At 42.3% G+C, this 24,791-nt stretch overlaps 1 protein-coding gene across 6 annotated transcripts in view; it reads right to left on the bottom strand.

Moving 5' to 3' along the window:
* Positions 1–24,791, bottom strand: part of PTPRT (protein tyrosine phosphatase receptor type T) — a 739,839-nt gene that overhangs the window by 535,004 nt on the left and 180,044 nt on the right. For all 6 annotated transcript variants that reach the window (XM_030533365.1, XM_030533367.1, XM_030533369.1 and 3 more), the window contains exon 2: positions 22,861–22,986. In XM_030533365.1, the coding sequence (XP_030389225.1) occupies positions 22,861–22,986 (126 nt within the window). The remainder of the gene's footprint in view (positions 1–22,860; positions 22,987–24,791) is intronic.

Below are 24,791 nucleotides of genomic sequence, written 5' to 3'. Positions count from 1 at the left end.
AAAGGGAAATAAGGACAACATGGGGAATTACAGATGAGTCAGCTTAACTTCAGTACCTGGAAAAATAATAGAGCAAATAATTAAACAATCAATTTGCAAACACCTGGAAGATAAGACAATAAGTAACCATCAGTATGGATTTGTCCAGAACAAATCATGTCAGACCAACCTGATAGCTTTCTTTGATAGGGTAACAAGCCTTGCGGATGGGGAGAAGTGGGAGATGTGGTATATCTTGACTTTAGTAAGGCTTTTGATACTGCCTCACATGACCTTCTTTTAAACAAACTAGGGAAATACAACCTATTTGGAGCTACTATAAGGGGGTGCATAACTAGTTGGAAAATCGTTCCCAGAGAGTAGTTATCAGTGGTTCACAGTCATGCTGGAAGGGCATATTGAGTGGGGTCTCAAAGAGATCGGTTCTGGGTCCAGTTCTGCTCAATATGAGAGGCTGCAACTGTTTTGGAGGATAGGATTAAGATACAAAATGATCTGGACAAACTGGAGAAATGGTCTGAAGAAAATAAGATGAAATTCAGTAAGGACAAATACAAAGTACTCCACTTTTAGGAAGGAACAATCAGTTTCACACATACAAATAGGAAATAACTGTCTAGGAAGGAGTTCTGCAGCAAGGGATCTGGGGGTTATAGTGGATCACAAGCTAAATGTGAGTGAACAGTGTGACACTGTTACAAAAAAAGCAAACATCATTGTGGGATGTGTTAGCAGCAATGCTAAGCAAGACATGAGAAGTAATTTTTCTGCTCTCCTCTGCACTGATGAGGCTTCAGCTGGAGTATTCTGTCCAGTTCTGAGCACTACATTTCAGACGTGGATAAACTGGATAAAATCTAGAGAAGAGCAACAAAAATGATTAAAGGTCTAAAAAACATGACCTATGAGGGAAGATTGAAACAATTGGGTTTGTTTAGTCTGAAGAAGAAAAGATTGAGAGGGGACATGAGAACAGTTTTCAAGCAGATAAAAGGTTGTTACACGGAGGAGGGAGAAAAAGCATTGTTATTAACCTTTGGAGGATAGGACAAGAAGCAATGGGTTTAAATTGCATCCAGGACTGTTTAAGTTGGACATTAGGAAAAACTTCCTAACTGTCAGAGTGGTTAAGCACTGAAATAAATTGCCCGGGGAGGTTGTGGACTCTCCATCATTAGAGATTTTTAAGAGCAGGTTAGACAAACACCTGTCAGGGATAGTATAGATAATACTTAGTCCTGCCATGAGTGCCGGGCACTGGACTAGATGACCTCTTGAGGTCCCTTCCAGCCCTATGATTCTATTATCTGAACTCTGAGCTGTCTCCAACAATCCCAGAATCCACAAAGGGATTTAGTGGAAACAATTACTTTTTAAAACTATTGTAAACTAATGTCTGTTGCCCACACCCTAGTGTGGCAATCAAGTTTCATTTCTCAGGTTATGGCTACACTAGCAACACTGTAGTGGCACAGGTACAGCTGTGTTGCTGCAGTACAGACACTCTATTACTGCCAAGGAATGGGTTCTTCTGTGGACCCAGCGGTGTCTATACTAGGACTTAGGCTGGCTTAACTATCTCTCTCAGGGGGGTGAATTTTTCACACCTCTGAACAGCATAGGTAAGTTGATTTAAGTTTTAGGTGTAGACTCTCAATACTTAGCATCTGACACCTCGTCACTGGCACAGATCACAGGTGCAGATTAAGAGACAAAAACTAAAGACACGCAAAACAAGAATGAAAGTTATCAAGATATACTTAGAAAGAAAGGAGAAAAGAGTGAGTAGGACATTGGAAACAGAAAAAAAAAAAAACAGTTTTCCTGTGTGTCAGAAGAGAGAATCTACAAACATGTGTAAATCCTTTGGGTTATGGGGCACATTTGTTTACTTTAAGGGGAGGTAACTTGTCATTTGCAATTACCCAATGGAAATGTTAGTCACTTTGCTTACCGCAACTCTGGAAGGCACTCGGGCCCACACCGTAAACAGTATTTTGGCACTTAAGTCCCATCGAAATCAGAGAGTTGGGTGACTCTGCCTTTGAGGATCTGGGCCTCAGATACCATGGTGACAAATGTGGTAAAAGAACACATATAGCACAGTGTAGCAGAATTCCAAACACACTAATGTTCAATGTATAAAGCACTTGTTCTGATACGTCTTAAAATACACTGAAGTGCGAGAATTACAGCTGTTAAATCCAGACTTTCCAGGAGGTGCACCTGCCTTTAATTTAATTTAATTTTGTTCTCCCCTCCCACCCTCCGATAGGCTTTGCCAGAATGCTTTTTTCATTGCTGTGTCCATACTACAAGTGTTGAAGAGCAGACTAGACAACACGTCAAATGGGCTCAGGGCCCAAACCTACACCAATAGAAGTCAGTGAGAGTCTTTGCAATGATCCAAGGGGAATTTGGTTAGGGTCTCAGTGCAAGGATAGTCCTGCATTTGAGCAAGAGAGCCTGGATGAACCAGGAGGTCCTTTCTCTCCATTGTACATTCTACATGGTGTATGCTGCAGATTAAAGACAATGCTGGCGTTTACTCCAGTAGCTCCATTCTAACCTTCTGATTGTGCTGGCACAGACCTATTACCCTCAGAGTGACCAGCATATTTTGAAAAGTGAGGAAGACAGTGTGGGGATTCCTATGCCCCTCAGGGAGTATTTCCAGCAGCTGAGTGCAGAAACCACTGACTCCCAAAACAGGGGCATCACGTGTTGTGGAAGATGAAGGCTGATTTCAGGCACGGAGTGATGGATGAGGTTTCTACACAGTCACAGCTGTGAAGTAGGAGAGGAGGCAACATACGAATGCAAAGCTGCAAGGAAACTTTTACTAGACCTCTAATGTTCACACCAATCTTTCTCCATATTGCACATGTACAAACATTTCAAAGCAGCCCTATCAGCTATAATTAACTAAAGAAAAAATCTCTATAATAATTACAAAATCCTGATCTGTGGGAAATGCATAGAATGAACCAATAGTAATACCACATAAGAAATATGAGACAAACCTTTATATGAAACTTTTACATATATTACCCAGTATCCTGAATTATCTACATTGGGGATAAAACTGTGTTAACAGAAACTGAGTTAAACCGTTTTAAGATTACATTGCATAAAGTCTTAAACCTATGCTAGTTTCCAAATGGTTCAGACAGGGATAAAACACTGCTTACCTGGCTCATATTTAAACTTGGTTCTGCTAAAATGATTTCATCTCCAGTATGCAAAAGGCAAGGAAACTACTAATAAACGGTCACCAGGTGTTGTTTCAGGAGTGGAAGTTCATAATTTTTCTGAGCAAACTTCACAAAAAATATAAAGTTGGCTTTTAAAAGATATTGAACAGTTTGTTTTGTTTAGTCTAACTCAGGTAGGACGTGAAGCATTTAATCACAGCATCCCTTGCAAAAGGAATATATGAGAGACTATACCAGGCCTACACCAAAGCTGCAAATAATGCTGAAGTGACCAGAAGAAAATGCTGCTTCCATGGATTTAAACTGTAACCTCTCTGGGGAAGGGACAGCCTTTTTGTTCTGTGTTTGTACAGTGCCTAGCACAATGGGGTCAGAGGCCATAATTAGGGCATCTAGGTGCTAGGCTAATACAAATAAATAATTAATAGTGATGGTCTGTGACATCAACCCTCTGTATGAGTCACATTCTACACAAACTGCTACAAGACTCCAGAACAATCAACCAGTGAAAATGAGGCACAGCCAGCAACTCCACTTGGGACTATGCTCACAGCCTGAAAATGTGCCTTGCCTTTAAATTCCATCTCTCATTTGGCTAGTGCCATTTGCTACAGCTGTTCACTTAATTCAGAAAGATCACATAATGAAACATATGCTAGAGAAAGAGTCCATTAGAATTCATTGAATACAGTTTTTCATTTGAAAACTCCCCTCAAATATACAGAATTGCTTTACTTGGCTTCATTTTTCAACATTCATACACATAATTGCATTTATTTTTCTAGTCAAGACTGCAGAATAAGTGATAATTTACTATATTACAACCTCCATCTCAGAGGATTATAGCCACAACAGTTTCAGAACACTTATGAAAGGGGTGCACGGTTAAGGACTGGGTGGGTTGCCTACTGCAGGAAACTCATACAATTTTTTTTTCCCTTGAGGAAATAGGAGCATTGTTGCTATAAGCTCTTTTTTCCACACATACCAATAACTCCTGGAAAACAGTCTTGCTAAAACAATATATCTTTCATATGCCCAAAAGAAACATGCACAAATACAATGAAGACTTGTAAACTAAGGATCCAGCATAGGAAATATTTTAGTTTGCTATTCGCAACTGACCTGATTTTTCAGAGTTCTGAACAGTTTCCTTGTGCAATCAAAGAGCTGAGAGTGCTCAGTACCACTGAAATCAGGCCAAAATGAATCCTTTTAAATAAATAATGGAGTGTTTGAAAACTTTGGGCTTGTTACAGACCCCAATCCAATGCATTTTGAAGTCAATGAAGACTCCCATTGACTTCATTTGACATTGAATCAATTCTATAGTGAGGAAGTTATAGTGCCAGGATAAATATTGTGTAAAGCTTGCATCTCAGTTAGGTACTACAGCACTTGCCACTACACCAGTCCTAATTTGCATCATGCTGCCAAATTGAGTGGTGGTTTTGATGCAGGTCACAGGGTCATCTCTCATCTCCAGAGGAGAAAAGATCTACATTATTAAGCAAACCAATCCACTGCAGGAAAGAGTTCTTGTTCGAGGCCAGATCCAGCTCCCATTGAAGTCAAAGGGTTTCTGTGGGCTTCCAGTGACTTCAATGGGCTTCCTAAATAGAAACGCTATCTGTTAAGGGTGTTGAAATTTGCCCCTACATACTAGGAAGATTTTACTCTTTTATGGTGAGGCGTGTTACTTAATCCTTGGGGCAAGTTATGCTATAAATATTACAGATACGAACAGACTTGAGGTACTGCAGTGAATTTAAGTACTGTAGACATTGAAAGAATCCCAGTTTCTCCCACAAAACCTGGGATGTGGATTTCTGTTTCCAGGTCCTGTTCAGCCTGCGCTGTTATCCCAGAATCCCTGGTCTTTGGGAAGCCAATAATCCTGTCACTGCCAGTTAAGCAGCAGCAGCACTTTTTCCATTGCCAAGAGAAATGTGACTCTAAACCACAACACTCTATCCCCAAAGTCACAGGGATGGCAATTTGCAAAGTAGTTGTCTTCATCACTCCTTCCTATAAGCCCTGCTCCTGGATAGCTCTCATGAAACGACATTTAAACCTCACATCATGAAGCTTGTTTTGCAGAGAGTACCGACAGCCACAAGGGCATCGGTGGAAAAGTGAAAATAACACAGCATATCCTGAGCATAGGGCTCTCTCATGCAACTAAGTTTTCCTCCAATGTACTAAAGATCCAGAGCAGAGAAGATCTCATCCAGATGACATGAAAACGTTACCTTCCTTTATATTAAAGTGCCATTGATAGCTTCATATGATGCTTTAAAGCATGCTTAGTAACTTCTCAGGATCATGTATGATATGAAACAGGTGCTTGCATTGTCTTCTGGTCCATGATATCAGACACTTGTACAGGGGTAAATTCTACTTTTGCATGTGGTCTACAGCAAATAATTCTGATTGAAGACATTATGTAATCCAAAACTCATCTCCCACATATGTCAATGTGAACCTTGTATGAGGCCAAGGATAGAATAAGGTCTTTATGCAGTAACTAAAGTTAGCTATGCATGTACCTTATTGTCACATTCAGCATCTCTCAGTGGGAAAAATGTGCTCCTCTTTATGACACTCAGCATTCCTGGCCTGTTACTCTCCCTGTCCTGTCAACTTTTCTCTCTCCACTTTCTCCCTTTTACATTTCATTCCCCACAACAACTCTCAACTCATCCCATTCCCCATCCTATCTGCTAAAATGATAAGCAATGAAGTGGCTAATGGTGATACTTCAAGTGTTGTCATTAGGCTCAGAGTTAACACCCAATGAAATGAATGGGGTGCCTAGCTATAACCAAGGAGTACTTTGTGGACCTTGCACTTCTGTCCAACTTTCAATTCTGTTAAATACTCTGTCTTCCTCAGATGCTCTCTTCCCTGGCCTTCCATGACTGTTCCTAGTGGTTCTCAACCTGCTGACTGTTTCTTCAGCATCTTCTTTCACGGCTCCTCATCCTCCTCTCCTCCTTTATCTGGTAGTGTCCCCCATGATTCTCTCCTCACTTTACTTTATCAAAAACCTGATCTGCTGCCTTTGTTTTAGCAACCACCGTTGTACAGATATCCCCCAGACCTCTATTTTCAGCCATGCCTTCTGTCAGGTATGTATCTCCAACACTGATATCTCCTCCAAAACTCAGCTGCTTATTCCTCCTACATGTATTCTCTATCCAAATCCACTTCTCTATTTTCTGAGGTTACAGCCTCTGGTTACCTTTGATGCTCTCTCTTTCTTCCCCTTCTTGTTGACTCTTCAATATCACTAGAATCTGCCTGTTCCTCATTGCTAAAACCCTTATCTTTCCCTAAGTCATTACTTGCATGAACAACTATAACCTTCTCCTCTCCCTGGCCTTCCTGCCTCTCCACTCTACCTCTTCAGGGCTATCCAACATGTTTTAGCTAAGTAAATGGTCCTCCTCTTGCTGCTCTAGCTGAAGTCTCATTTGCATCTACTCCCTCTTTTGTTCTTTATTCTCTTTCCAGCCCTCGTGCTTTACAGCTTTGTCAACGAACGGTGAACTGCCCTCATCCACCAGGCCATGTCTGCCTTGCACACTCCTCCTTCAGGCCCATTTCCCCCAACAGCACTTTCTTCCTTCTCAACAACAGTTCTCTCAACTTCCCTTAGACAGGATGATGTTGGACAACATCCAGATCAGATTAGAATCCCTTCAGCAAAGGAAACCTCTCTGGTCTGTACACTATAAATGACTTGATAATAAATAAATACATAGAGAATACAGTACAGTAATTCATGCACTCAAATATGCAAGCCTGGGTACTGATTTTCAATAGTGCTGAGATTCTGTTGTCTTCAGTTGGAGTTGTGGGTATGCAGCTCATATCAAAATCAGGCCCTTCACTTGGTAACTGGAGAAATCTCCAGATTATAGATGAAAGTGTCTACAGGCAGAACTGAGACCAACATTGCAAAATGAATTGTGAATTACCTGAGTTTCCAGCAGCTAAGGTTTCTGTTGCTGTGAATTATAATATATTAATGGGTGCAAAGTGGCAATATTATTCTCAACCTTATCTCTATTTTAAAGGGACTTTGGGGATAAGTATTTAAAAGACAGGGCCTCATTCACTGATATGTTGCTTCAGTGTTATACCAGAGCAACCCCATTCATTTCAATGCAGTTACAAAGGTTTAGTGCTAGAATAAAAGTGGCAAATCAGGTCTACTTTGCTGAAGATTCTTAAAACAATTTCTTCATATGGAAATAAAACAAAAGGCTTCTCTCATCCCAACCCCCCACCCAACATCACCCCAAATAATTTATGGAGAATTTAATTAGAAACCCAAAGTGTTCACACCTCTCTATATGGCTGAATGACACCATTTCTTGGTTCTATATATACACAGCAAACCCAAGCTCTTTCAAAGGACCATTGGGATTGGGACAGTGAAATAGCTGCTATTAGATTCATGGGGCTTGCTTTAGAGAGGTGCAGAGGTTAGCCTGTGAGGTGCTGAAAGCCCTCAGCTCCCACTGGAGTCAATGGATTCTGAGGGTTTTTTTCTCCTGCTGATGATGGCTCATCTCAATTGATTGGACTCTTCCAGTTGGTATGCGTACTTCCATCTTTTCATGTTCTCTGTATCTATAAATATCTCCTGTCTGTGTGTTCCATTCTGTGCATCCGAAGAAGTGAGCTGTAGCTCACGAAAGCTCATGCTGAAATAAATTTGTTAGTCTCTAAGGTGCCACAAGTACTCCTGTTCTTTTTGAGGGAAACTGGCACCTTAAAGGTCTGGACCCATAAAGGAAGAATATATGGGGTGTGTGGCTTTCATATCTTCTCTCCCAGCCCTGTCATGTCATTACAGCAGTGCCCCTGAGAGTGTTAGGGTCCGGCTAATAGTGATAATGGTAAGGTGTTAATGTTCACAGCCAGGGGTGCTGGGTTCCTGATAGTGTTCACAGAGGAGGAGGAAAGACTGACAATAGTTCAAATGCACCATTTAGCACAGCTAGGATATGGTGCTTGTATGGACCCCTGAGGACAGCAATTCATTCTGGGCCATTAAAACCTCCCCAAAAGTCTTTCTTTCAGACTCCTTTGACAATACATCTCTGTATCTCCCACACATTCTGGGAGATTATCAGTGGGCAGACTGGTGAAGTATGGACTTAATTACAAAAGTGCCATTGAAGTATACACAGGACATGTCATTGACCTTGACCTCTCTTCAGGGAGTGTAAGAGGACATTTTAATTTTACAATCAGTGTGAGAACTGCAAATTAGTGAAAATTCAAATGTAATTCCCCTTCTTCACCAGAGTGCATCTTAAATGCACTGAAATATTAATGGCCAGCTCTTCTGAATCTCATCTTCTGTAATAAATGTCTGCCTTTAATACTGGAAGCTCTTATGAGACACTCACAAAAATAAAGGGTATGTCTAAACTACAGTAGAAGACCTGTGGCTGGCCCGGGAAAGCTGAGTTGGGCACATGGGGCTCAAAGTTGTAATTTAGATGTTCGGGCTCAGGCTCGAGCCAAGGCTGTAAGACCCTTGAGAGGGGAGGGTCTCAGAGCCTAGGTGCCAGTCCGAGCCCAGAAGTCTATGCTGCATCTTTTAGCCCCACAGCCCGAGACCCATAAGCCAGCTGACCCAAGCTCTGAGACTCAGTGTTGAGGGTTTTTATTGCAGTGTAGATGTACCCTAAAGGGTCTAACACCCTCACTCATGTCAAGAATTATATTACTCTGTGGACAGTTTAATATCAGCTGGCTTATTTGCAGAATAAGGTATTACTTGGTGGGAGTGAGGGGTCTGGGCAAAGTTAGCTCCTATATAAATCTAAGCTTGGTCCATAGGAAGATGTTTCCCCTTCCTCTAACACCATTGTTCAGTCTGACACCAGTGTTGCTCTTCAGGGCAGTAGCAGAGGTTTGGGGATTTGCATGTTGGCTTTTTAGTTCAAGGGAAATCAGTAACAATCTGGGAATGCTCTGCATGTAATTTGTTTTACTGATGATACACCAGTTCTGACAAGAGATGTTCAAAGAGCATGCAGGACAATCTATTCTTAAAGGAATATCAGCCTAACACTAAAGCTGGGTTTCCCATGGGCAACTCTGGTCAGCTGAGACACAGAGCCTGAGGAATACAGCAAATTCTCTTGCTGCTCACAAAGCAGCCCCTCTCCCAAAGCTGCTTTGCAATACAACTCTGCCTAATCCAAAACTAACACAGCTTGTCTTCCCAACCATCCAAACTTGCTCACACATTAAGAAAACTTGAAAGAGTACGTGTAAGAGTGCCAACCTGGAATGCCTGACATAACATTAAAAACCTGCGTTCCCTGTAAAAGAACAGGAGTACTTGTGGTACCTTAGAGACTAACAAATTTATTTGAGCATAAACTTTGTGGCTACAGCCCACTTCATTGGATGCATGCAATGGAAAATACAGTAGGAAGATTATATATACACAGAGAACATGAAACAATGGGTGTTACCATACATACTCTAACGAGAGTCATCAGTTAAGGTGAGTCTGATTTGAATTATAACATTCAAAAACCAGTCGGAAAACACTTCAATCTCCCTGGTCACTCGATTACAGACCTAAAGTCGCAATATTACAACAAAAAAACTTCAGAAACAGACTCCAACGAGAGACTGCTGAATTGGAATTAATTTGCAAAATGAACACCATTAGATTAGGCTTGAATAAAGACTGGGAGTGGATGGGTCATTACACAAAGTAAAACTATTTCCCCATGTTTATTCCCCCCCCCACACACACTATTCCTCACACCTTCTTGTCAACTGCTGCAAATGGACCATTTTGATTACCACTACAAAAAGTTTCTCTCTCCTCTGCTGGTAATAGCTCACCTTAACTGATCATTCTCGTTAGAGTGTGTATGGTAACACCCATTGTTTCATGTTCTCTGTGTATATATCATCTTCCTACTGTATTTTCCACTGCATGCATCCAATGAAGTGGGCTGTTGCCCACGAAAGCTTATGCTCAAATAAATGTGTTAGTCTTTAAGGTGCCACAAGTACTCCTATTCTTTTTGCGGATACAGACTAACATGGCTGTTACTCTGAAATCTGTCATTATGTTCCCTGTGTAGCACTACACTCACTCATGAATCTGTAAGTTAAAAACAAACAGTAAACTGAAACATCTTAATTGTACACAAAAAGCAAAGGGGAGGGGTGTGACTAGAGCATAAAAGACCTTTGATTGTATGGGGTAGAGAACACTGGCTGTCTACGGAAGACCAGCTCACATCACAAAAGTTGAGGGGGATGTCCATGTGCTAGATCAGTGGTTCTCAAAGCTGGTCCGCCGCTTGTTCAGAGAAGCCCCTGGCAGGCCGGGCAGTTTGTTTACCTGCTGTGTTCACGGGTTCGGCCAATCGTGGCTCCCATTGGCAGCGGTTCGCCGCTCCAGGCCAACGGGGGCTGTGAGAAGGGTGGTCAGCACATCCCTAAGCCTGTGCCACTTCCCACAGCCCCCATTGGCCTGGAGCGGCGAACCGCAGCCAGTGGGAGCCACCTGCGGACGCGGCAGGTAAACAAATTGGCCCAGCCCATCAGGGACTTTCCCTGAACAAGCAGCGGACTGGCTTTGAGAACCACTGTACCAGGTGATATTTAAAAAAAAAAAAAAAGGTTGGTGAGATCTGCTCAGAGTTTTGGAACAATCCTGATGAGATTGCTCACTGAGCAGAGTGAAGGTAATACAGTTAAGAAAGTGCTTGATAGCTGCAAACTACCAGTGAATTATTTACCACTTCTCACTTGTCCCAAATTATGGAATTTCGCTCTAAAATTTACACTGGTCCAAGACCCAGAAAAAATATTCAATCCTGGACCAGTAAAAAATATAAGATCTAATTTCTCAACCTATCGGCCTAGAAACAAAATGAGGAATTGCCTCTTCCATTGGTATAGGCTTTTTAACACATATATGAGATAAAATACCTTAACCTTCATCCAGTGTCAAGAAAAAAGTTCTATTAATTGTGTTGTGAGGGAAGTTTGTATCCCAACTGCTTTAAGAAACCAAGAACAATTATTTCATGTTTTTAGATGAAAAAAAACTTTAGCAAATTGAAAGAACTAGCAGAAGTATCATTCAGTGAGAGCCTATATTCAGTTTTTGCACACCAGTATCAATGTGAAATGGTCAGTGCATACTGATTCATTGCATTCTCCACATTGCTTGTGGTTCCTTCCAGTCAGCTGACCTTGGGAAAATGTAACAACATCCACTGCCAAGTTGGCTAAATGGTCCCATGGTGGCTGGTTTTCGATGGTAGCCGAAGGATTTGAGTGCTCCTTTGATGGCTTGGTGAGATGATGGGTATCAAAGATTCTTCTCTTTATATGTGCATCTATGAGTCTTTTTCCTAGATTGACAAGGAACAAGAGCCTTGTTTGTCTTGGTCAACATGGTGCCAAGCAGGATTGTTGTTGACTCAGACAATACAATTTGCAATGCCAGCAACATTAAATATGTTGAAGGAAAGAGCCATTGGGCATCTACTCATCATGCCCCTCAGGAGTACGTTCTTGCAGGATGGTACATGTTATTGACACCACTTTTAGTGTCACTGTAGTGGAGAATTAGGAGAATTTTTGTCTCCTTCTACAATCTTGTCATGATGCATCATTGATAGCATTACCACTGACTTCCCCTTCTTTGGAACACAGGAAACCAGGTGAATGGCCCACATACCCAAACACTGATGACAATTTTTCTCAGCTTCAATGTGGCTGCATCTCACTGAACATACTGACTTCTTTCATCACAGTATTCCAACATTGGTCACATTTTTCGATGAGTAGATCTTTAGCAAGCTAAATAGTGGTGAAGAAGGTATATGCAACCATGTTTCTTCCAGTCTTAAATCAGGGCTAAACCATCTCCTTCATAATGCAGTCACCTTGGTCATTTCTCTTTGTGATGTAGATTGTTCCAAGGAATACCTCTCCATTCAGAGGATACAATGTCACAGTATCACACCACCATCAGATCTTGATACCATATTTTGCCGTGTTGGTATATACTATGTTTTAGACATCAATGTCCTTTTTTGGCACCAGGTGCTCATTGACAGTTCTGTCTGCTCCAGGAGTATAAAACTTTATCAATTGCTGTACAGACACTCTCTATACATCACAAAATGTAGCCAGATTGGCTGATGGTCTCCATTATTCTCTCATGTTTTTGTTGTCAAATTGCAGGTGCCAAGCGATAGTCTGAATAACTGCAGGCTCATTGTTGCCCAGAAGAAAGGGACTTCTGAGTGTGGATTCCATAATCCCTCCAGGCCTTTATGATTCCCTGATACATATCAGCCAGAATTAGAAGGCCAATGTAAGCTTTCACCTTGGTTTTGTTGAGCAGTTTCCATTCCTTGTTTTTGTCTGGATTGCCGTCATTCCATTCTCAGCATGTGCAATCTGCCTCTTTAAATCTCTCTCATCACAAATGTGGAAAATGTCTTCTGTGAGGAAAAGCGCCAATGTTTTTACCAATGTATCTTTTTGAGCATCACCTCTTACACCTGACTGTTCATGGATAACATCCCGGCATGGTCTGCAATGAACCGCTCGCAGAGACAAACCCCACATTCTACCACTCTTGCCACTCATGGAATCACAGTCCATGCTGGGGACAGTGGCAAGTTGGCTCAGTTCACCGAGTACTGCAGTGCTATGCTTCCTGCCTCCGCATGTCCTCCTTACTCTATGAAGGCTGCAGGATACATTTACTCCACGTAGAAACTGTGCTGGTAATAAGAGCTCCTCATTATTGAAGATGAACTTGATGAACAATCAATGGAAACATGGTCTTACTTCTCAGAGCAACTCTCAACATGATCTAGCACAAAGTCACTATCATCCAATTCGTTGCCATTACAGGATGACTCACTTTCAGAACAGCAAATCATTTTTATAAGGTCAGAAGCAGAATATTGTACCTGTTTGTCTGTCATCTTGAATTGTGCAACACTGCAAATCCCCTTAAGAGTCTCCTGCATCTGCAGTGTTTGGAGCACAATATCTAGATAGAAAATCCCTTCAAGAATATTAGGCAAGAGATGCAGCGAGACTTAACAAGTCTGGATTTTAAGGTACCAAGCTCTCTGGAGTACCTTGTACCTTAGGGTGACTGTATGCAGCAACCACTGTCACTGCAATGCATTATCAATTAATATATGCAATGTCCTAAAGCAGCGAGTTGAATAGCCACTAATCCATGATTTATTGTAACATGTATGCTCCTGAGGATTACCCCACAAATACATTAGCATGTGCAAATTACATTTATCTAAAAAAAACAGCTTTTGCTTAGTGAAGGAGACATAGTTACCACAATTATTATACAAGATCTCTCACTAGACGCAAACGTGTAAACAGAACTACTAAAAATACTAGATAACAGTGCAATACATTTGTACAAATGTACCCCACATATTTTTTAAATACAGAAATATCTTTCATGCTAATTTGTTTCTCTGAATTGTGTACACATGCCTCAGTGGCAATGCCCTAAAACAGCATAGTTGGAGGGACACTCATTCATGAGTTATGGTTACATATCTGCTCGCTGAGTATAATATTATCTCATTAATGTGGTTGAGAGTTAATCAAATAATATTGTTTCTACGATATATTGTAGGGTTTTTTTTTCCTTTAGGATCTGCACTACAGAACTCTACGTATTAGAAGAACCTGGCTTTAGAGAGTGAAGAATACATAAAGTATCAGTATTTAGGGGGAGATATCTAAAAACATTATAAAGGTATCTTTTCTCTAAGAGATGCAAAATAGAATGTATGGTAAACTGGCACACAAATTTTTATTGAAACTCCTGTGGTCATCTGAAATCCATGCCAGTAAAGCCTTTAACACTGCACACAATCACGTTTGCTCATTCTCTCAGACACTCACTGAACTAAACTCAATGCTGGCAGGAACACGCACACTGCCAATGACATAAATGCCAGCTGTGAATTTGGCCCGTTGTACTTACTGCAGCACACACAGTACAAAAGACAAAGGGCTCAGCAGGCATTCATTGGGAATGTCTGTAATGCTTTAAACACAACAGGATGAAGAGACAAGAGGATTTTCCTTCTGAAATTTTAAGTCAACCCATTAATGTTAGCTAATGAAGATGTCTGTGAATTAAATGCCACTTGTCTTTATTCCCAGCTGGAAGTAAAGGGAGGTGGGGCACTAAGAGAAAACAAACAAGGTTTTCAGGGAGAGTGATGGGACTCCGGTAACAGACAGTACAATGCAAATTATCTGTTGAAGTAAAATGCCACAATTCCATCCATTTAGATGGAGCTGTGCCAAATTACTTCAGCAGAGAATTTGTCCCTTTATTAGTGAATGCTGTGTGCTTCCAGAAAAATCCCATTCAGCTTGGAATTCCAAGGCTGAGAATTTTTATTTCAATATCAAAACTGTAAACTAATCTATTTACTTGGTAGGGGGAAAATTGACTCATACTGAGTAATTTCCCTTGAAAAAGATAAATAATAATAAAAAACACACCACATACAGACAGCTGAGGCAGATTTCTTTCTCCATTGCAGATGAGAAATTGCATCATGATTCATCATATACACAGCAGGATTCTAATTTGTTCTTTTAACAAGTTTGTTTGTGTAATTCCTTGTAAGCAAGAATTAATACACTCAGATATGAAAAAATGTTAATTTATTTGCATTGCTTTTGAAAGGTACAAATGTTGTGTTGAACTCCTGTTGGCATCCAATCCAACCTGAAGAAAAAAGGCAAAACCAAATGCATGAACTGTGCTTAGAGGTACAATGTGTTTAGTTTGCCTAGCACCAGTTTCTCATCCACTGAAGAACATCCTCCTCATCTGACAGTGGACACCAATGTGAAGTGATAACCCCAGCAGGAAGGGCTGGGTGGGAGCTTTCAAAAGATACGGTATATTCCACCAGAATCCAATGGATTGGACTCTCTACAAGGGGATAGGCATGATGACTTAGTGGGCCAAACCCTCTCCTAAATTAAACCTCACTCAGTGCTAGTGAAGTCAGTGGGGTTTAAGTCAAAGGAAAATTTTCTCTGCTGGCTCTAAATCATGCATGTGATGGTATGTAATCACATGTGTGAAATGCACATTTGAATGTTCAGACTGGGTGATTAATCACTCAAGCAGCAATAATGGACGATCGCCCTGATGTGTGCATTCCCTGTGGAAGCCCAGAAAGTCATCTATTGTCACTCAAACGGGAGAATTGTCCTTCTGGGAGGAGAAAGGTACCCCTGCCCTATCTTTGCCACACCTGAGGGGAGGAAGCTTTTTCTCCGGTCTCTACCTCTCACAGAAGAGAGGTCCAATCTGAACAAAGAGGAACAGTGGCAGGCTGTGCCACACACCAGCTTGTTTGGGTGGCCTTTGCCGCTCCAAACGAGGCGCGAGGCATAGGGGGCTCACGTTATGATGTACCTAGGTATACAGCTACATGGCAGTAAAAGACTTGCAGCATGGGTGTAGCTGGCCCAAGTAAGATGACTCTGGCTCTCAGGTCTCAGGCTGCAGAGCTCTAAAATTTCAAGGTAGACATTTGGGCTTGGGCTGAAGCCCTGGCTCTGACACCTTGCAACATCTTCACTGCAAGTTTTAGCCCCATTGCCCAAACTCCATAAACCTGAGTCAGCTGACCTGGGATCCGAGATTCAATGCTGCAGGTTTTTAACTGCAGTGTAGCCATACCCTAGCTTGCCTTAAGCTAGCCCTGAAGCGAATCAGAGTATCCTCCAGGCAGCTCCCAATAATAGCATTTCTACAGAGACCTAGTCTCGCTTTAAAGCTACTTTCTCCATCAGGATCCAAAGGGGAAGATGGCACAGCAAACACTATGTGCTGTTCTATGGGGATGAATCTGCCTCTTGGGTGAAGCAGCTGCCACTGCTGTAGGGGGACTCACACTGCACTAATGTAATGAATGAAGCCCAGCGTGGAGCAGAAGCGACAGACAACAAAACAGCTTACTATTTTTGCAGCAACTAAAATAAATGAAAACATTTTTGCAGTTGCAGCTGCAAGCCCATGAAGACGGTGGTGGCCTCTGAATGCAAAGTCATATCATAGACTTATAGACTTTAAGGTCAGAAGGGACCATTATGATCTTCTAGTCCAGGGGCAGGCAACCTATGGCACACGTGCCGAAGGTGGCACACAAGCTGATTTTCAGTGGCGCTCACACTGCCCGGGTCCTGGCCACCAGTCCAGGGGACTCTGCGTTTTAATTTAATTTTAAATGAATCTTCTTAAACATTTTAAAAACCTTATATACTTTACATACAACAATAGTTTAGTTGTATATTATAGACTTATAGAAAGAGACTTTCTAAAAATGTTAAAATGTATGACTGGCACGCGAAACCTTAAATTAGAGTGAATAAATGAAGACTCGGCACACCACTTCTGAAAGGTTGCCAACCCCTGTTCTAGTCTGACCTCCTGCACAATGCAGGTCACAAAATCTCACCCACCCACTCCTGTAACAAACCCCTGACCTATGTCTGAGCTATTGAAGTCCTCAGCTGGTGATTTAAAGACTTCAAGGTGTAGAGAATCCTACAACAAGTGACCCATGCCCCACACTGCAGAAGAAGGCAAAAAAAACCTCAGGGCCTCTGCCAATGTACCCTGGAGAAAAATTCCTTCCCGACCCCAAATATGGTGATTAGCATGTGGGCAAGACTCACCAGCCAGACACCCAGGAAAGAATCATCTGTAGTAACTTAGATCCCACCCTATCTAGTGTCCCATCACAGGCCATTGAGAATATTTACCGCTAATAGACAATGATCAATTAATTGCCAAAATTAGGCTATCCCATTATACCATCCCTTCCATAAACTTATCAAGCTTAGTCTTGAAGCTAGATATGTCTTTTGCCTCCACTGCTCCTCTTGGAAAGCTATTCCAGAACTTCACTCCTCTGATGGTTAGAAACCTTCATCTAATTTCAAGTCTAAACTTCCCGATGGCCAGTTTATACCCATTTGTTCTTGTGTCCATATTGGTACTGAGCTTAAATAATTCAGTTCCTCTCCTTCCCTGGTATTGGTGTCATCAATGGCTGCCAGAAGGGATGTTCAGGCTGTCAGGTGCCCTTCCAAAACCAGAGCTAGGAACTGTTCCCTACATTCTTCTCAGCATGTCTAGAAATTGCAAAGAAATTAATAAAAGGTATATTTAAACAAGACTATTTGATGTTGGCCACTCTTCTTTGAAAAACCGTGGTGGAATATGCATTTTGGCCATGTAAATCCAGTCTGTTGTAAGCCTTGTACTTTGGGAGCAGCTTTAGGATAGACTATTTAGATCACTCATTAGCAGCTGTAATCACCAAGAAATCAGAAACCGATTGGTTAAAAATCAAAGTGCTGCTGAGGAACTTGTGTCCACCTACTTGGCCATAGGTGGTACAGAGGTTGGGGTCAGAGACTTTTCACCGACTTTAACAAAGCTTCACTAATGGGGTGGGCAACCCTTCCCAGGGCAGGGATCTGTACAACAACACAGAAGCTGTGCAGGTTTTCTTGCACAAACCCTAAGAGCGCAGGCTGAGAAGTGGCCACTGTCCACATCAGGTCTTGAAAAACAATGAAGTCCTCTGGAAGGCAGCTGTCAATTCTAAGGTGAGGGCTTCACTTGTCCAAGATAAAATTACAGGGGGGAACCTCTAGGGGTTCCTCCATTATTTCTCCTTCCTCCATAGGATCCAATTCAGTGGGTGGAGGAATGATGGCAGAACCCTGAACCCAAGGGGGAAACCTCCTCCTAGACTGAAATTGTGATGGAGGTCTAGAAAGCCGTGGCGCAACCCAAGACCAATAAGGCCATGGGGGATAGTGCAATGTCTGAGACACCCACAGTGATCTTTAGGACCTGTAACCTGGGTACTAGATCTGTAAGAGGATTTAAAAGATCATGAAGGTCATGCAGATTCCTCCCTTTCAGAGTCCAAGAAAGAAAAGTAGGTTTCTTCAGAAAAGGGAGGAGAGATCGCCTTATGGTTCTGAGGTGATATGGGTATGGGAGACACCCAGGGATCCAAAGAAAGCAAAGGTTGAAGCAATCAGCATGCCAATGAGGTGAGCGCTGCTGGCATGATGGAGCACAGACATGCTGCTGACTGCGGATGATGTCAAAGACACCAGCAACACAAGTGTGCCAAAGGTGCTGCTCATGCAGGCGGTGCCGAAGACACTGAAGTTCCCCTAACCAAAGTCGATTGTAGCAATGGAGAGTCTGGTAGGGGAAGGCACAGAAGATCTCTTGCAAGCAAGAAAGCCCACAGAATATAGAGAGCACCAAAACAGGTAAGTGTTCATCTAGCGATGCTGAAATAGACTGGATTGGCTGGAATGATGATGAAGTATCTGGTAAAGGTGAACAAACTGGTCTTGATAGCCCCAAAGGAGCCTGAGTCTACAGTGAAACCTCAGACAGGCCTGGTGAATGCTGTCTGTGATGCCTTGAAAAGGTACGAGAGGGCTTACTGGAAGTCTTGAAAGGAGAAGACCCAGGCTTTAAGTGCTTGTCAGCATCAAACTGTCACTTTGATTTGTGGGAAGTTGGGAGGGGGATGCTTGTCATGGACTCAGAATCTGCTACCTCATGGTCAGGACTCAGTTCTGACATGGGATGCAATGCCTCTTTCAGAAGGTGAACTTTCAGGCATAAATCCCTCTGATTTTTAGTCCTGGTAGGGAAATTTGAAATGCTGGCTAACTGAAGCAAATGCCATGGGGAACTCCAGCTCTTGTAACAGGCAGTGAGAAGGAACTGAGAGGAAGATGGCAGACTTGCCCCATTTATGCCCTCAGATGGGCACACGAAGAGAACGGTGCACATACCGCCTACTGGTACTTCTGGCAAAAGTCTCTGACTTGTGCATTGGGTGCACACACACCAGTACTGGAATGAATATGTGCATAATCACTCAAAGGAGAATGCAATAGCTCCACAGAATGAACCAGGGGTAACAGCAAATCTAACACTTAATCAGTGTCAACAATGTGACACTGCTGCAAAAAGTGCATGCCATATTGATTTTGTATTCATAGTGGAATCGTATGTAATACAATTAAAGTAATTACTCCACTCTAATCAGCCCTGGTTAGGTTCTCTCTGGAGTTAATTAGTTAATGCTTGTAAAGCGCTTTGAACCCACAAAATGTTAAATACTTTCATTATTATTATGATTTGGCTGTTACTGGGCCAGACATGTCCAAGGTGCTGGGAATGCTGCAAGTGTCACAGTCTGGTAAAAGGCTTTTATTTTTGCCTGGCTGACCATAATGCAGGACACTTTTCTTACAGAAATGTTTGTCTCTAAGAAACACACACACAGAGGTGTACACATGCATCTCATAAACTCAAGGACTGTATTCCTCGAGCACCATCCAATACTAGTACTTAAGAAGGGAGAGGGAAGTTGGAGGGGGGCAGAGACTGCATGTCACCCTGCGTTGGAGGAGAAGGAGAAGCAATAGAATAGGCTTGTTTTCTGTGGCCAATTCATGTAGAAAGAGTTGAAACCATTGTCCTGCCAGTGCTGCCCTATGGAGTATTGAATCAATGCCTGGTAAACACAGGGTTCAGTTTTGGGCAACGACTCCAAAAAGACATCACATACACTGGAGAGAGCTGAGAGGAAAGCAAGAGCAATGAAAAGAGGCTTGAGGGCATAGGGAGGGAAATAAGACATACCATGTGAGGAAAGATTAAAAAGGATTGGGTCACATTGAGTCCTGAGAAATGAAGGCTTAACTGTCTATAGTACATAAAGGGAGGTTATAAAGAGGGCAGCAACTGATCTCACTAGTCAACAAGAACAGAACAAGAAATAATGTGATGGTGACACAAAATGTAAAATTGAGGCTAAGAAGTAGGAAAAATTTTACAACTGAAATAGTCAGTGGAACAAGTTGCAAAAAGGCAGCAAAATCCCCTTCACTGGGGATATTAAGGCTTGATTAGACATCCATCTGTTAAGGAAGATTGTTATAATCTCTCCTGCTACAACGCAAGGAGGTGGACTAGAAGTCCTACCTAAATCAGTGGATGGGTAGCCCATGACTTATCTCTGTCAGATTTTTAAAAGATAACATTTATTTATTTAATAAAACACCCGACATCTGGGATCTTAATTCTCCCATTACCTTAGCCCTTTGTTTCCTGTCCTGGGCAATTTATCACAGAATTCATGGCAAACAATATTATTTGCTAGTAATGATCAAAAATAAAATGTCCACAATTTTTAACGTTGATGATGGAGTGTTTGAATCTTTTGGGGCATTTTCATTCAAAGAATAAAGAGCAGAAAGTTGTCCTTGGATGGAGACCCTTGTAGCAGAGTCTCAGCACGGAAATAAAAATCACAATAGATTAAGCATCTGTTTGAGAAGAGCACTCGCAGCTCCAGCTGAAGTCAGTGGATGTGTTGGTGTTCGGGAAACCAGACACAGAATGTACATAAAAACAGTATTGATCACGGAAATGCGGATCCAGGCTGGAGTAGAGTGGTGCTACACCTTGCCGCCGCATGAAAGCAGACATAAAAAGTACTATTGATGAACAAATCTTGTACCCATCTAGTAAAAGTCACTCTTCCCATGGACTCTGGATGCCACCAAAGATTGCACAATGTGGTACCTCCTGCTGTAAAGCTAGGATATGGCCTAAAATACCATCATGGTAACAAAAAATACAATGGTATAGTGCTAATTTTTCTTCTGCGCTTAAAAATACCATGGTTTAGTTTGTTTGTGTGCATGGACACACACGCATCATTGAGGGTTATGTTATCTATAAATGGATTTAAATAGGACTCCAATGTGTGTAAGTCTATAAGTAGAGAGATACTTGGCCCAACTTTTCCAGCATGAGTACAGAACAAGATGTCTCACTTTGGGTGCCAAAGCCAAAGTGTCCCACACTGAAAATAGGTCTTGCATGATTGCATAGCATGCTTACCAGGAGAAAGTTACTAACTACTTTTACTAACAATTATGCATAGCCATATCCAAATAAAGCAATATTTCCTTGCAGTTAGAATGGGAGAACTGCTGTATCTCGTATCACAATTTATTTGTACTACAGTAGCATGCCCAGATCAGGTGTGGTGAGTGCTGTACAGGCACTGAATCTAAACTGAAAACAAGATGCAACCAGGGCATAAATGAAAACTGGAAGCAACGGAGGAATTGCTCAGTCATTGGGGCTGCTGTGGCATGTTTACTTTCTAATGGCAATAGCTGTGCACAGAGATGAGAACTGGCCTCAACACCAGTGACTGAAGTAGACAAACAGGATGAGGCACTATGACTGTACCAAACAAAGAAAGAGCTGTTGGGGACTTTGCTCTTCCCCTAGCAGAGGAGTGGGAGCTGTAGTCCCCCTCATTCTAATCACGGCAGGGATAAAAATCCCTATTGGACATAATTCTGGATTAATTTTGCCCATTTTTCTCATGCTTACCTTGTCAAAACACAATGCAGTAAGTGGAAACAACGAACTCTTGTGTTGGCAAAATGGATCAGAGACCAAAACCATCAAAAATGACCAGTGGTTTTGGGTGTCAAATGTTACACCTCTAACATGGCTGATTTTCAGAAGGTGGCTGCAGAACACTCCCTAAAAGTCAGGTACCTTTATAAATGTCTATTTGAACACCCAAAATCACTAGTACCTGGGAAAGTACTTATTTGACAGCCTAGCTTACCAGATTCTAACCGCCAAGAGGAAGCAGTACTTCTGGGAGTGATGCTGAAGCATCAGACAACTTTCCAGAGAAGAACTTCCAGTTTAGATATCCTCAAAAACAGCGGACTTAAATGTCTGTACCCACTAATAAATCATTAACTTATGTTATTAGTCTCTATCTCTGCTGGCATTCTCAAATACTGGAACACAATTTGTCTCTTGGAACACAAGACTATTCAGGGTGGTTCCAGGTCCAGTTTCTCCCATTAGTTCATTCTTCACAGGGAACCAGCATTTGTCACCTTTATACTGTATACCCAAACACCACAGATTGCTAGTTCACAGCACTGACGTTAAAGTGTAATGAGCTGTTAGAAAGTCTGACATCCCTGAACTTCCCGAAGAGACCGATCCTGCAAGGTGTTGAGCACCTCCAGTGACATGCTCAGCACTTTCATCTCCCCTGGCTTCACCCAGAAAAAAAAGCACTTTGCATCTCTCCAGAGCAGGTCCAAAGACTGGCCAAACCCTAGGCCATTTTTTTTTTCTGAAACTCACCCCTCTCCGCAAGTGAGGGTTGAAATAAAATGGATCCAAAACACTTCGCTCATGGTCTGACAAAATAATGCCAAATGTCTATGTTTGCTAAGTTGTCCTGTTTTTTTCCCCATTTCTAATTGTTATGCATTTCTCTACTTGGTTACTTTTAACACAAAAGCCAGTTGCATATAAATGGATGAATTCCAACCCATACAAGTCAGCACAAAGCTCACATGTAGAAAAATTCTCACAGGAAATCCCAACCAAATACGGACACTCTGTTAATGGCCTTCCCTGTTCTGCATGCTCCATACATACCAGTCGGGACAGCAGGATCCATCGTTGGCTTTTCCCAGGTGTTGAGCTGTTCCCAGGTAAATCCATTGGTCCCCAGTGCCACGCTATAACCACAGTTACTGTAGTGTTCATCAAAGGAACAACCACCTGAGGGCAAGAGAGCTGAATAAATATTTCTGTCTATTAATTACTTCTGTCTCATTATGTTATTTCATTTACATCAGTGCTTTTATATAAACTCTGGAAGGAAAAACAAAATGCAAAATGAATGTCTGGCACATTAGATTTCTGTATTTGCTTTAGGATATCCAGGAAAAACTTCTGGATATCAAACACCCACTTTTTGGGTGGGGGGATTGGGGAGGGAAATCTTATTTTCTCTCTCTCCGATTGTGCTGCTGTTAGTTAGGGCTATTACCTTAGATTCAGTCTCATGACTTAAGAATTTAAACCACAGTCGGGCATTTCAGGCATGAGCATGAGGATTCAGGTCTGAACCACAGTAACTGTTTCCTAGCTACAGAGCTTAAAAACCAGATGTTCAGATAAGCGGGAGGAATAGAAATTCATATGGCAAATGTTAACCATGGCTTCACTGTGCAAACTCTCAAGCCCTCCCTTCATTTACACTTTTAAACATTCAGTAGTGCAAGATTAAAAGATGATTTCAAGACTACATCTCTCACATTTACTTACCTTTCAACTTTCTAGTGCCACAGGTAAGGATGTGATGAGCCAATTGTTTGACCCAATGCCAAGAAGTAACAATTTGTAGTGGGAGCCCATTAAAGTCAACCCTTACCATGGCACAGTATAATACAGGGGTCGGCAACCTTTCAGAAGTGGTATGCCGAGTCTTCATTTATTCACTCTAATTTAAGGTTTCACATGCCAGTAATACATGTTAACGTTTTTAAGGTCTCTTTCTCTAAGTCTATAATATAGAACTAAACTATTGTTGTATGTAAAGCAAATAAGGTTTTTAAAATGTTTAAGAAGCTTCATTTAAAACTAAATTAAAATGCAGAGTCCCCAGGACCAGTGGCCAGGACCCGGGCAGCATGAGTGCCACTGAAAATCAGCTTGTGTGCCACCTCCGGCACACGTGCCATAGGTTGCCTACCCCTGGTATATCCCCTCTTTGCTGCAGCAAGGTATTACCATTGTAAATTTCACATTTTTTGCTGTAGCATACTGTGACCTTAACAGCATCCCAGGGCAAGGGACTCACTGTTATCTGGTACTGCATTTCAGCTTGTCCGACCCATTCAATGTATCCCAACTCACTAATGTCATAACCTGCATCTAGAAGGTGTCATGTAAGATATAAGTAGAAAGCTAACACCATACTGATCACTGATATTATTGTTAAGGCTACGTTTCAGTCATGGATATTTTTAGTAAAAAAGTCAGGGACAGGCCATGGGCACTAAACAAAAAATCACAGCCCATGACGCTGTCCATGACTTTTACTAAAAATACCAGTGAATAAAACTTGGCAGGGGAACGGGGGACTGCCCAGGGTCCTGGCAGGTGCTGGGGGAGGGTGGCGCAGCTGCTTGGGGAGGATGGCAGTGCACAGCCTGGGACCCCTGCTGTTGCTGGGGGGGTGGGGGCAGGGCAGTGGCCAACAGGCTTCCTACCTGCCTCCGCGCCTTCTCTCTCGCCCCAGCAGCAGCAGAGTTTGGGTGTGGGAGGGGCAGGGGGTTGGGGCATTGGACAGGGTGAAGCAGGCTCTGGGCAGCGCTTACTTGCGGGGGCTCCTCAGAAGCAACGACATCCCCCTTGCTCAGTTGCTAGATGGAAGTGTGACCAGGCAGCTCTGCGTGCTCCCTCCGCCTGCAGGCTCCGTGGTTCCTGGCCAATGGGAGCTGCAAAGCAAGTGCTCTGGGCAGAGGCAGCGCACAGAGCTGCCTGGCCATGCCACCAGTGGGGTCATGCAGTGGAGGTGT

This window comes from Gopherus evgoodei, chromosome 14, assembly GCF_007399415.2.
Source record: "Gopherus evgoodei ecotype Sinaloan lineage chromosome 14, rGopEvg1_v1.p, whole genome shotgun sequence".
NCBI classification, from domain to species: domain Eukaryota; kingdom Metazoa; phylum Chordata; order Testudines; family Testudinidae; genus Gopherus; species Gopherus evgoodei.
Note: the sequence above shows the minus strand (reverse complement) of the source record. Positions and strands in the feature narration are given on the sequence as shown.